The following is a 13,527-nucleotide window of genomic DNA, read 5'->3' on the forward strand; positions in this document are numbered from 1 at the left end:
GAATCAAGAAGAGCAAGATGATGTGCCTACACCAATAGACAGTGCGGAGTTTGAACAATATGAGAAATTGTTAAAAAATGCCAACCAAGAGTTATACCCGGGGTGCGAGAGCTTTTCCGTTCTCACGGCCATTGTGGAGCTAATGCACGGAAAAATAAAGTATCGTATGTCGAACCTGTGTTTCGATTACTTTTTGGGGGTTTTCAAGAGAATGCTTCCGACGGACAATTGTTTGCCGAAAGACCATAAACAGGCGCATAAGGTGTTGAATGGTCTTGGATTGGGTTATGAAAAAATTCATGCTTGCAAAAACAATTGCATGTTATTCTACAAAGAGCATGAATCGTTGGATACATGTCCTATATGCAATGAGTCGAGGTTCAAGATGACATCTCAGAATAGGACGACTAAGATCCCACAAAAAGTCATGCGTTATTTGCCCCTGAAACCTAGGTTGCAGCGATTGTATATGTCGACGCATACTGCCACAGACATGAGATGGCATCAGGAAAAACGGGTAGACGATGATGTGATGCGGCATCCTGCAGATGGGGAGGCATGGAAAGAGTTCGATCGAACGTTCCCGAGTTTGCTGCTGATCCCCGAAATGTTAGATTGGGACTTGCCACTGACGGATTCAATCCGTATGGGGTTCTAAACCAACACCACAGCACTTGGCCGATTTTCGTATTCCCATATAATTTGCCGCCTTGGAAATGCATGAAAAAAGAATACATGATGATGACTGTTTTGATAACTGAGGATCCTGGGAGGTCAATCGATGTTTACTTAAGGCCGCTGGTTGATGAGCTGAAGGATTTGTGGACAAACGGTGTTCGCACGTACGATAAATCAATCTGGGAAGATGTTCACTTTGCGGGCAGCAGTTATGTGGATCGAATGATTTCAAAGCATATGCAATGGTTTCTGGGTGGAGCACAAAAGGTTATATGGCATGTCCTGTATGCAAGGAAGATGTAACTTCTGGTTGGCATGCTGGAAAAGTTTGTTACCTTGGTTCATCGAAGATGGTTGCCATGGGACCATGAGTGGAGGGAAAAAGATAAAGAGTTCGACGGAACACTGAAAGGCGTCGCTTTAGACCCAGAGAATGGTCCGGTGATGAGATATTGGACCAGCTTAACTGTTGATTTTGCTCTTCGGGAAAACAGTTAGTCGTATCGACCTTCTACACATATGAACTGGACGCACAAGCCTATGTTTTTTGAGCTCCCATATTGGTCGAAACTAAAATTGAGGCACAATCTAGATGTGATGCATGTTGAGAAAAATGTATTCGACACATTGGTGGGCACGATTCTAGATATCGAGGGGAAGACAAAGGACACGATCAAAGCTCGTCTTGATTTGGAAAGAATGGGCATACGAAGGGGTTTATGGATGAATAGGGACAATGATAAAGCTAGAAGGGATCTTGCATTCTTTTCTATGAAACCGAATGACAAGAAAGAGTTTCTAAAGTTTGTATCGTCAGTAAAGTTTCCCGATGGGTATGCTTCTAATATCGCACGTTGTGTGAATGTTGACGGGGGTAAATTTACTGGACTTAAAAGCCATGACTGCCATGTGTTTATGCAACGCCTACTTCCTGTTGGTATTCGACACCTATTGCCGGAAGATGTAGTGAAGCCAATCATTTTGTTGTCCAGATTTTTTTCCCAACTGACGGCGAAAACTTTGCGAAAAACGGACATGTTTCAGTTGCGCCATGACATTGTCCAAGTCCTATGCAAGTTTGAGATGATATTTCCTCCAGCTTTCTTCACAAGTATGATGCACGTGATGGTTCACTTGCCAGAAGAGGCATTACTTGCTGGTCCTGTCAACTATCGCTGGATGTATCCAATAGAAAGGTATATAATCCTTATCATTTGTGTATGCATCATTATCACATGCTTGCTAATTTCAATCATATCGTTTTATTTTGGCAGGCTTCTCGGAGAGCTGAAAAAAAGTGTACGCAATAGGCGAAGCCCGAAGGATCAATCGTAGAGGCTTGGGTTCAATATGAGTCGCTTACTTTCTGCGGAATGTATTTAAAAGATGTGGAGACGGTTTTCAATCGTCCTCAGCGCAATCATGATGGAGGTATGAGAAATGAAAAACTTTCTGTTTTTGCCCAAAGCGCACGACCCTTCGGAGATCCTGGACGCGGAGAGTCGTTTTCTAGAAATGACATGGAGGTAGCGCATTGGTTCGTACTGAACAATTGTGATGAGATCATGGGATACTTATATGAGCATGAAGAGATGATGAAGCGAGAACATCCATCACATTTGGTTGCCCAGAAACACCGTGAATTGTTTCCACAATGGTTTTTGGATTCTGTAAGTTATCAGTGTTTGTTATTTGAGAAATATAAATGTTTTTTATAAATTTTGTCAGACTAACAAATGAATGGTTTTGTATAATATTAGGTGAATAAGTTGAAATCATCGAATTCCCCAACTTACAGTGATGAGTTATATAACTTGGCGTTCGCCCGATTCGCGCTGAATTGTTCTCGGGTTGTAATGTCAACGGTGTCAAATTTTTGGCCGAAGCACGAGATGACAAGTTGTGTACGCAAAACAGCGGTGTCCATGTCCCTAGGTGGAGGCGAAAGTACGGACATTGATTTCTATGGCAAACTCACAACTGTCGTGCAATTGCTTTACAAAGATCGATACCAAGTGATCATGTTTAAGTGTCGATGGTTTGACACCAACCCAAATAGGCCGGGAAGTGTTAAAATCGATCATGGCTTACTATCTGTGAACATGAACAGAACTTGGTATGATGACGACCCTTATATTTTGGCAAACATGGCAACACAAATTGTGTATCTAGATGACCCTAAAGCCGGAAGCGGTTGGAACGTTGTTCAAAAGATGGATCACAGGAACGTGTATGCTATACCAGAACTAGACCCAACTGACAACAACGTCAACAATGTAGCTGACCAACGTTTAGAATCTTCAATGGAAAATGATGCGGAAACACTTCGAGATACTAATGTTATACAAGAGCCATTTCAAATACAAGGAGTGTCTTCAATCGAAATACCGATTCAGTCAATTACAATTGACCTCGGTGATCTTCCACGATATGATGTTGCAGTTTGCCCGAGCAACGACGATGATGTAGTTATAGAGGAGGCGGAGGAGGAGGAGGAGGAGGAGGAAGAGGATTGGGAGACCGAAAGTGATGATAGCAACGATAACGAAAGTTATTATAGTTCAGATGATGAATGATTAATTTTTTTGTAATTTTATTATGTTAGTGGACATATTTTGTGTAATGCAAATGTTTTCATATATGTACTTGTTATATCCAAACATTATATATGATACCAAGTGAAACATTATTAAAATAATTGTAGTTATAAACCATTGGTAAATAAATATAGCCAACTAATTTGTATCATAAAGTTTAAATTTATTTTCACAAAAAACTTTTACAAAATGAAAACCATATAACCGAAAAAATGAATACAAAGAACATAAGATTATCAACAATCCTTCCATTCTCAAATCGAAAGAAAATAGAATAAATCATACTTTCATACAATTAATTATATGTAATGATGAATACTTCAGATTAATAATATGTGAATGCAAATAATCTTGCGCGACGAAGGCATAATTGTCGCGCAATTTTGCGCTGACGGATAACGTACACGTCGCAAGATACTCTATCATTTGCGCGACAAATAATATCGTCGCGCAAGTGCCTTTAGCGTGACGAACAACAGGCCTCGTCGCGCAAACATATACATATATATATTTATGAAATATACACACGTATTCACTGTATTCACATAGGGTTGAACAAAGATAGCTGTGAAAAATCATCAAAATCGAGTCAAAATAACCGTAAATCATGACTTTTCGCTTATAACCGTCAAACGCTTTTGTCCCGTTACTTGAGCTCGGTGTTTTTTTTTTCTCATTTTTGACGTATAAGATCTCGAAGTATAAACAAACATATTTGACGGCTAGATTATCAAACTAGTTTCCTAGAATACGATTCCATAAAAACACAATATTCATAAAAACTGAATAATTTCTTTATACATTCCTTCAGTCTAACATAAGATTATGTGATGTTGTACTGTAAATATCTGAAATTGAAGATCGAATTACATCTCTGTATTCATATAGGGTCAAGAACCGCAGCTGTAAAAAATTTTTCAAGATCGGAGTTAAAATCACCGCTGAATCGGGACAATTTGTTTAGAACCGTCGAAACGCTTTGTCCCGTTACTCAATCTCCAATGTTCATTCATTATGATTTTTGACGTATACGATCTTGAACTATGAAAAAGAAGATTTAGGGCTTAGGGTTTAGGGCTTAGGTACAGGTTTTAGGGTTTAGGGTACTAGGGTATGGTTTTGCGCAAGAACATAATCCCATTCGTCGCAAGCAAAATCAATAAAAAATTCTCCTCCTCCCGCTCCAACACTTGGTGAATTTTTTTGCAAAAGCCTTATGCGGCGATTTAATATGTGCCCATTCGTCGCAAGAAAATCAATAAAAAATTCTCTCCTCCCTGCTCCAACACTTAGTGAAATTTTTTGGCAAAGCCGCTTATGCGATTTAATATGTGCCCATTCGTCACGCAAAATCAATAAAAAATTCCATCCCTCTCCGCTCCAACACTTGGTTAAATTTTTTTAGCAAAGCCAGATTGCTGACGAACCTGCGTCCACGCAAAATTTTTGGCAACAGTTTAGCATGCGCGATTTAATACGCATTCGTCGCGCAATCTCATTGCATTGATTTTTCCCGCGAAAATCAAATCCCAAAATTTTGGGCGGCCGATAGTATGCGCGACGAGACTAGTTGTTTCGCGCGCAAGGTATATCTGTTCACAACTTTGCGCGACGAAATCATGTTTTTAAGTCGCGCAAAGGTCAAATTTTTATAATGTTGCGCGACGAAAGTTTACTTTTGCGTCGCGCAAAGGTTATTTTAATGAACTTTGCGCGACGGATATCGTATTCGTCGCGCAAAGTCGAATAAGTTTTCGAAATCGCGATCTTCTCCTTCTTCCCCAATTTCTCAAACGGAACCCTAAACCTCCATTTCTCTCCGCCATGACCTCAGCCCCTACTCCGCCCCAAATCAGACCGCCGCTTTCACCGCCGAACCTGTGAGCTTCTCCGCCGTCGCCCATCCCGCCGTGAATTGCTCCGCTTAGGCCGATCTTCGCCGCCGGGCACCAATCCGCAATTGAGGTATGCTTTCTGGGCTATTTTTCATGCTCTAGCTGATGGTTGTGTAGGATTTGATTGATTGTGTGCATAGGGTAGTCAATTTGAAACCCTAGGTTTCGGCCGGTTTTGAAATTGAAATTCCGGCCACTTCCGTCCGTTTTTGGGGTAAGTCCGAGAACAAAAGTGCCTCCAATTGATGTTTTAAACCTAGGGTAGGAACCTTGCCCCTTAATTTGTAGGATTTCCCGGGGATTGTTATCGCTTAGGGCACCCACGAGTGCCGCGCGTGTGGTGGCGCATGGGGTACTATGGCATAGGGCATTTTGTCCCAGTGCAAACATTTCGTTGTCACGAGCGCGTAGGTGTGCTCGGATTGGAATTTGGTTATCGTTTGAGTGTCGAACGGTTCGAACCTATTGTGCGATTTTAGGGTTTGATATGTTCGGACCGTTGGATCGAGCTGAAACTCACGTATGTGGTACCATGTATTTATAGGATCGTTTAGGAATCGACGGATCGTGGATCGGAGTCCGGATACTCCAAAATCGCAAACCCGAGGTCAAACTATGATTTTAATTAGTTAGTTCAATTTTTTACTAACATTGTATGTGCTACATTGGATTAATGAAATTGTGCAGATGTCAGACTTGATTAGACGTCGTAGGCGGTGACGGCTACACCGAAGTTCGAGCCCCGGCCGGTATCACCGCCATCGCCCAAAGATCGATGGAGCAGATCACGTGCTAGCTGGTCCTGGGGATCCCAGCGGCTGCATCATCATCTTCTTCGGTGGTGCAGCCTCTTAGCGCTAGGCGGCGACACCGCCCGCTACCACCACCGACACCACATCCATTAATCGATCTGGTGCCTCGGGGCACCTCAGGAATACCCTTCCCTTTCATTTTTTTAACACTTTTTAATTGGGAATTTTATGGTTCAATTTGATTGTATATGTAACAATATTGTCATATCCTTTGCAGCCAAGAGGAACACCCGAGGGCCGTGTCGGCACCGAAGATTCGGGTCACCCGGGTGACCAAATGACAAGATCGGATATGACGAGCGCCATCGGGCTGCACCGACGGCGGACTTGCATAGCTCCTTGGCCCACGACATTGGGCACGTCGTTCGGACCCATTGCCCGATACAATGGAAGTCTTGGAAGGTCATACCTGACGAGATGAAGATGCAAGTTCGCGGCCAGTTGTCGGTATTTTTCCTATCTTTTAATTATTTTTCTTTCAAACTTTATATATTTCTATTACTTAATGTATGTAATCAATTTATTGCAGACGAACTACGACTTAGAGGACATCAACGAGGAGACTTTGGCGTACGTCAACAGACTCTTCGGTGAGAGGTACAAGCAGTGGAAGAGCAACTTGCACCACCATTTCCAGGCGTTTGATGATCCGCAAGTCGCTCTTCAAGAGGGTTGCCCGAAGGAGCTTGAGGGGCGGGAGGATAGTTGGGCGTGGCTCTGCGCTCATTTTCAGGCGCCCGATTATGTGGTATTTTTTTAATAATATTTGTTTAATGTTTATTTTATTTTTTATATCTCATTATTATTTAATTTATTTATAGTTCAATTATTACGTTTTATTTTTTGTATAACAGAATAAAGCCCAAGTGAATAAGGGCAATAGGAAGAAGAAGACTCTTCTTCACCATTCCGGCTCCAAGGCCCTTCTCATATAGGATGGATGCACGGCGTCGGGTAAGAATAATATAATTTATATTTAATTTTTAATACGTCATTATTATTAATTTCTTTTGTTCATACTAATATTTTTCTTCTCTTATTCAATTAATCGAAATTCCCAGAGATCGACGCCTTTGGTGACGTTTATGTTCGACCTGGGAATGAGTTGGCCGAGTCCCTTCATGTAAGTATTATGTATTTTTAATTCTTATGTTACACTTTCAATTTATATGCATTTTTGAATTTATATTTTATGTAATGTTAAACAGACGACGATGGTGGAGAGGAGCCAGTTGGTTCTTCAAGAGTCCGCCTCCCAACTTCCTCCTCGAGACTCCGATCGAGTCTGTGGTTCCTCCGCATGATGCTGGATTTCAGATTTTGACGCAGACGCTGGATCGACTCTCGGAGGAGGCCGGAACGTATTGTAGGGGATGTGGAATGCCCGGCAGAGGAACCTCGATCGCGGTCATCGCCGCAGCAAAACAGTGATCGCTTTGACATCGCGGTTGCCGAGCTTGAGGGTCGGATGTCGGTGATTCTCCCTCGCGCGTCCGCATTCCAATCCCGAATTTTGCGCGTCGACCTCCAAGCCCGCTCCACCCCGAGCATCCCCAAAGACACCACGACCCTCGCAGACACCCATACCTCCGAGCCGCATGTGGCAGATGACCAAGTAGATTTCGGAACATTATTTGATTAGTTTTTTATTTTTATAATTACTTTTACAATTTGTATACATTTATTTTATTTTATATAATAGATGTTTTCTTTACGATTAATTTTTTTTATTGTAATTTCATTTTAATTAAAAAAACCAAATTTATTTTTTTACAAAATTAAAAATCAAATAATAATAATTTTTTTAATAATATATATTGCTTTTGCGCGACGAAACGTAAATCGTCGCGCAAAAACATTTAAATAACAAATCGACAAATATATTTTAATCTTGCGCGACGAGTAATTTCGTTGCGCAAGATGTGTATGCGCGACGAATAAGATGTCGTCGCGCAAGGTTCATGTAGCTCGCGCGACGGACAATTCCGTCACGCAGTTTTTGCGACGAACGCTGTTTCGTCGCGCAAATATTTGTGCAACGGACAATGAGGTCGTCCCCAAATGTTTTTGAAACGAAGTTGTTATACGTGAGCGCAAACTGCGCGACGAATGACATTTGTTCGTCGCGCAAATCCTTTCTTCACGAACTTTGCGCGACGGACTGTGCGCGACGAAACTTCTGTCGCGCATAATGATGTGCGACTAAAATCATTTTTGCGCGACGAATATCCTTTCGTCGCACAAAGACTAAAATGTAGTAGTGGTTGGTGCTAGTAATATGCGAGGTGCATGTAATGGATTACAAGCATTATTTATTAGAGATTGCCGTTCTGCATATTATGTACATTGTTTTGCTCACATACTACAATTAGCATTAGTTGAGACAACAAAAGATGTGGCTCCTATTTGACTATTCTTTTCAACCTTGAATTCCATTATCAATCTTATTACTGCTTCTCTTAAGCACCATAGTGAGTTACAATCTACTCAAGCTATTGATATTGGACATGTGCTGGATATCGGTGAACATGAGACAGGTAGATGGGCTAATCAAGTTGGTACCTTGCATCAGCCGAGATACTCGTTGCAGTTCTCATTATGATTCTGTTACGGACTTGATAGATATGTACAATGCAACTTGTTCAGTGGTTGAGACCTTAATTAAGGATTGAGTCACTAACTCTATACGCAGGGAAGCTACTGGTACTTCCAAAGTGATGACATCTTTTGAGTCATATTTGTCTTGCATTTGTTGGATAAAATGATAGGAGTTACTGATGACCTTTACCGAGCATTACAAAATAAATCTCCAGATATCATGACTGCTATGAATTTAGTTCGTAGTACAAAAGATGTTCTTAAGAAATTAAGATTGGATGGATGAGATATTTTCTTTGAGGAAATCATTTTGTAAAAAGCATGACATTGATATGCTAGATATGAATGCTCTTTACAAAATTGATACATGTCGTTCTTGTCAATAACGTGGTAGTGATATTACAGTTGAACATCACTACCGGGTTAATATATTCAATGGTTCCATAGATTATCAATTAGAAGAGTTAAATACTAGATTCAGTGAAGGAACAATAGAACTTCTTACTCTTAGCGCTGTTTTGGACCCTAGCAATGATTTTAAAGCATGTAAGATTGATGATATTTACAAGCTTGCAAAGAAATTTTGTCCTGCAGATTTCAATTCTAAAGACTTGCGTTTATTGAGGTATCAGCTAGAACTTTTTGAGTTTGAAGTACATGTTGATATCTTTCAAAATATATCTACTCGTTTTGAACTATGTCAACAATTAACTCAAACAAACAAAGCACATACATAATATTTGATTGATAGGTTGATTCGTTTAGTGTTAACTCTTCCAGTTTCTAAAGCTGCGTTGGCTTTGTAGAGTGCTTAGTGAGCACTCTCAAATTAAGGCTATAAATAAGAATACATACAATGCTTACACCTCATGCTTAAATATTATTAATTATATAATATGCAAATATTAAATATTAATATGTATATATACATATATGTATTCTTTTTACTTCACTTTTATATTATTTCTTTTTACTTTAAACTTAATTTTTCAACTTACACTCCGTTTTTAGTTTTTTTTTTCTTTAATCAAGTACGAAATAATTAACATTGTATATTTGTCTAAGCAAAATTACATGGCTTATATGTTGCAAAAACTCATGCCCCAGTAATGAACCTTGCAGCCATAGTTGTTTTTTTTATTTTTTATTTTTTATATTTTTAAGAAACAAATTTTAGGTAGCCACAAAGAAACAAAAAATGCATCTAATTACACATTTTAACATTTTCCTTTTAAATGTTCTTCTCCCTCTTCTCTCTCCATTCTCCATCATAATCATTCGGAAATAGGTATTGAATGAAAAAAAATTAATGAACTTGTGAACATGAATTGATGTAACGACCCGGTCCTAAATAAATGTTTAATTATTAATTAAACATGATAAAAGACCATTTTGCCCCTAGAATGTTTTATTAGGTTTAAAGTTGACTTTTTGACAAGGAAGGAATTTGGGAATTTTGACTGCACCGTTGCATAGAGCACGGTGAGATGAGTTTGTAGACACGTAGTGGGTTTGAATCGGAGTTGTAACGAGAGAGATACGATCAAAATACCTACAGTGGCATAATCGTAATTTTGGCTAAAAGGGTTTGATAATCTGATCTCTCTCTCTCTCTCTCTCTCTCTCGGCAGAATAATGGCCACATTTTGGCCAGCCGTTCTCTCATCCGCCACCAAAGTTGACAGATCGTACTAAATGATCGGCGCCGTCCTCTTCCAACCCCAGCCCGCCGCTAGCCACCGTGATTCCGAAAAACGAAGAGAAAAGTCTAGTTTTCGCTGAAACTTCGCCGACTTTAATCTCTCTCTCCGGCCTCCATTTTTGGCGACCAAGGTATGGAAATTCATCATTTCTTCATGATCTAGTTGATGGTTGGATAGGATTGCATCAATTTTTAGCCTAGGTTGTCTGATTTTCAAATTGGATTTCGGCGGAATTTCAGGATGAGATTCCGGCCACTTTCGGTCAGTTTTTGAGGTATGCCCAAGAATTAAAGTGACTCCAATTAGGGCGTTACACCTAGGGTAGGAGTTTTGGGCCGTGATTTTGAATTTTTCCGGGGATGGGTTATCGCTTTGGACACCCACGCGCTACCGGCGGGTGTGGCTGCCCGTGGGCGCTGTAGAAAAGGGGCATGATGTCCCGAGGTGATCCCTGGTCCTCATGAACTCGTAGATGTGCTCGGATTTCAATTTGGATACCGTTTGAGTATCGAACGGATTTCGCCTATTGTGCGTTTTCCGGATTCAATAGGTTTGAACCATTGGATTGTCTTGAAGTTAAAGTATGATGATTTGTACATCCTTAGGATCGTATAGGATTCGACGGATCGTAAAACGGAGTCCCGGATACTCCGAAAATGTCAACCCTAGGGCTAGGGTTATAGTAGTCGTCCGATCGTGAGCGATCTGACCGTCCGATCTGGACTAAACTTGCAGGATGTGTGTCCTAAGCCTTGTAGAACACATAGGAACTTTCGAATTGGAATTTGGAGGTCGTGGGCCCTGTCGGCCCGTTTGACCATGTTTGGGTAGCTTGACCCTTGGTTCATCGTGCGTCTTTCGGGGTAGTCTTACCTTCATAGGAGGATTAAAATGACCCTAGGGACAGGTCCTGAGCGTTAGTTGAGTTATGAGATATGAGATGAGAGGTCACACGTGGCGTTGGATTTTCTGGCGTGTTGACAGACCTCATACGTGGTGTTGGATGTTTCGGCGTATGAGGAGATTATGTGATATGAGATGAGAGGTCACACTTGGCGTTCAATTTTCTGACGTGTTGATAGACCCCATACGTGGCATTGGATGTTCCGGGGTATGGGGAGATTATGTGATATTAGATGAGAGGTTATACGTGGCGTTGGATTTTCCAGCATACGTGCCGTTGGATGTTTCGGCGTATAGGGAGATTACGTGATATGAGATGAGAGGTCACACGTGGCATTGAATTTTCCAAGGTGTTGACAAACCCCATACGTGACGTTAGATGTTCCGGCATATGGGGAGATTATGTGATTATTAGGGAGATATATTAAAGATATTGTTCGGTGAGTTGTGACTTAAAGTAACGGGTTTTAGGGAAAGAACTACGTGTGGCTTGATCCCTTGGGGAGGGTACAAATTAACATAATATTGATAGAATGATTCTCATCTCTGACAAACAAAAAGGGACAGTGATTGAGAATGCATTGCTCGACTTGACGGACACTAATGGCAACGGGCTTCAAAATGATGGAGTGATGGAACACGATTTGAGAGTATTTAGCTATGCATTTGTCATGGCTGCCACAGACAACTTCTCCACTGAAAACAAGCTTGGTGAGGGGGGATTTGGACCTGTTTATAAGGTAAGTCTATGATTACTATTGAAAGTATTTTTATATCTATTTCCAAGAAATGCCTGATATATTTGGTACCATTAAAAAAGGGAACATTGGAATCGGGACAAGAAATAGCTGTGAAAACGCTTTCAAGATGTTCAGGGCAGGGAACATTTGAGTTTAAGAATGAATTGATGATACTCATATCTGAACTTCAACATACGAATCTTGTTCGTCTGTTTGGATTTTGCATTCATAACGAAGCGAGGATGTTAATATATGAGAATATGCCAAACAAAAGTTTGGACTACCTTTTATTTGGTTGAGAACACATCTATTACTTTAATCTTATACGCATACAAACACATCTATTTGTTATTTATTATGAAGTACGTACATATTGTGATATATATTACTCATCCTTCTAACTCTATTTTAGGTACTGATCCAACCAGAGGCCTGTTACTAGATTGGAAGACTCGTTTCGGCATAATTGAAGGAATCGCTCAAGGATTGCTTTACCTTCACAAATACTCAAGATTGAGAGTAATTCATAGAGATCTAAAAGCTAGTAATATACTACTTGATGAAAATATGAACCCTAAAATCTCTGATTTTGGTATGGCAAGGGCATTTGTTCATAATGAAATGGAAGCAAATACTGATAGGATCGTTGGGACATTGTAAGTAAACAGTACATATTCTTAACATGCATATATATAATTTCATTTTTGGTTGTTAATTATGGATTCATGTATATTTATACGTACTAAATTTTTTTTGTTTTTATTTATCTGGAATAGAGGTTACATGCCTCCTGAATACGCTATGGAGGGAATTTTCTCCCCAAAATCCGATGTCTACAGTTTTGGAGTACTAATGCTTGAAATCATATGTGGTAGAAAAAACAGCAGCTTCTACCATGATGATCGTGTGATCAGTATAGTAGGTTATGTACGTCAAACACATACATACCATGTTTGATAAAATTTTCAGGTGTGAGATTATGATATCCTAAATGAATTAACATGATGATCTTGTTACATCAGGCATGGGAGTTATGGAAAGAAGGGGCAGGGCTAGAACTTATGGATCCAACACTAGGCGAGTCATGTGTTTGGGATCAATTGTTGAGATGCGTCCATGTTAGTCTATTATGCGTGGAGGAAAATGCCGACGATCGACCGACGATGTCAGATGTCATATCTATGTTGACAAATGAAGGTGTGCCATTACCTATACCTACAAAGCCAGCATTTTTCACAAAAAGAAGGGTGATCGGCAGGGGTGGCGTGGGTGGAAATGATTTGGAGCTTATATCAATAAATGGCTTGTCTAATTCGGATTTGGAGGGACGTTAAAAGCACTAACATATATTTGGTTGGCCTCAGTTATACTTAGTTTCATAAAATTGTAAAGAATAAAGATATGATGATATGTTCGAAGCCTGATCTTCAGGTGATGCTGGCTATATGTGAATTTCCAAAATTATTTATTTTAAAAACTATGTTATTAACAAGGCACTAGTTTCAATATCGTAATATCAGCTTTCATATTTTCCACGTAGGTTATCATACATAGTTTATCCCTAATGTCCTTTTTTTTTTTTTTTTTTGTTGGACGAATAT

At 40.0% G+C, this 13,527-nt stretch overlaps 1 protein-coding gene across 1 annotated transcript; it reads left to right on the forward strand.

The window, feature by feature from the left end:
* Positions 1-11,719: 11,719 nt before the first annotated feature.
* LOC148918755 (G-type lectin S-receptor-like serine/threonine-protein kinase CES101) lies at positions 11,720-13,260 on the forward strand. The gene is made up of 5 exons (XM_089048698.1): positions 11,720-11,926; positions 12,007-12,220; positions 12,339-12,582; positions 12,703-12,853; positions 12,949-13,260. The coding sequence occupies exons 1-5, from the start codon at positions 11,720-11,722 to the stop codon at positions 13,258-13,260; spliced, it is 1,128 nt and encodes a 375-aa protein (XP_088904824.1).
* Positions 13,261-13,527: the final 267 nt, after the last annotated feature.

Source organism: Prunus mume, linkage group LG3, assembly GCF_029339155.1.
Source record: "Prunus mume cultivar Tortuosa linkage group LG3, ASM2933915v1, whole genome shotgun sequence".
In the NCBI taxonomy this organism is placed as follows: domain Eukaryota; kingdom Viridiplantae; phylum Streptophyta; class Magnoliopsida; order Rosales; family Rosaceae; genus Prunus; species Prunus mume.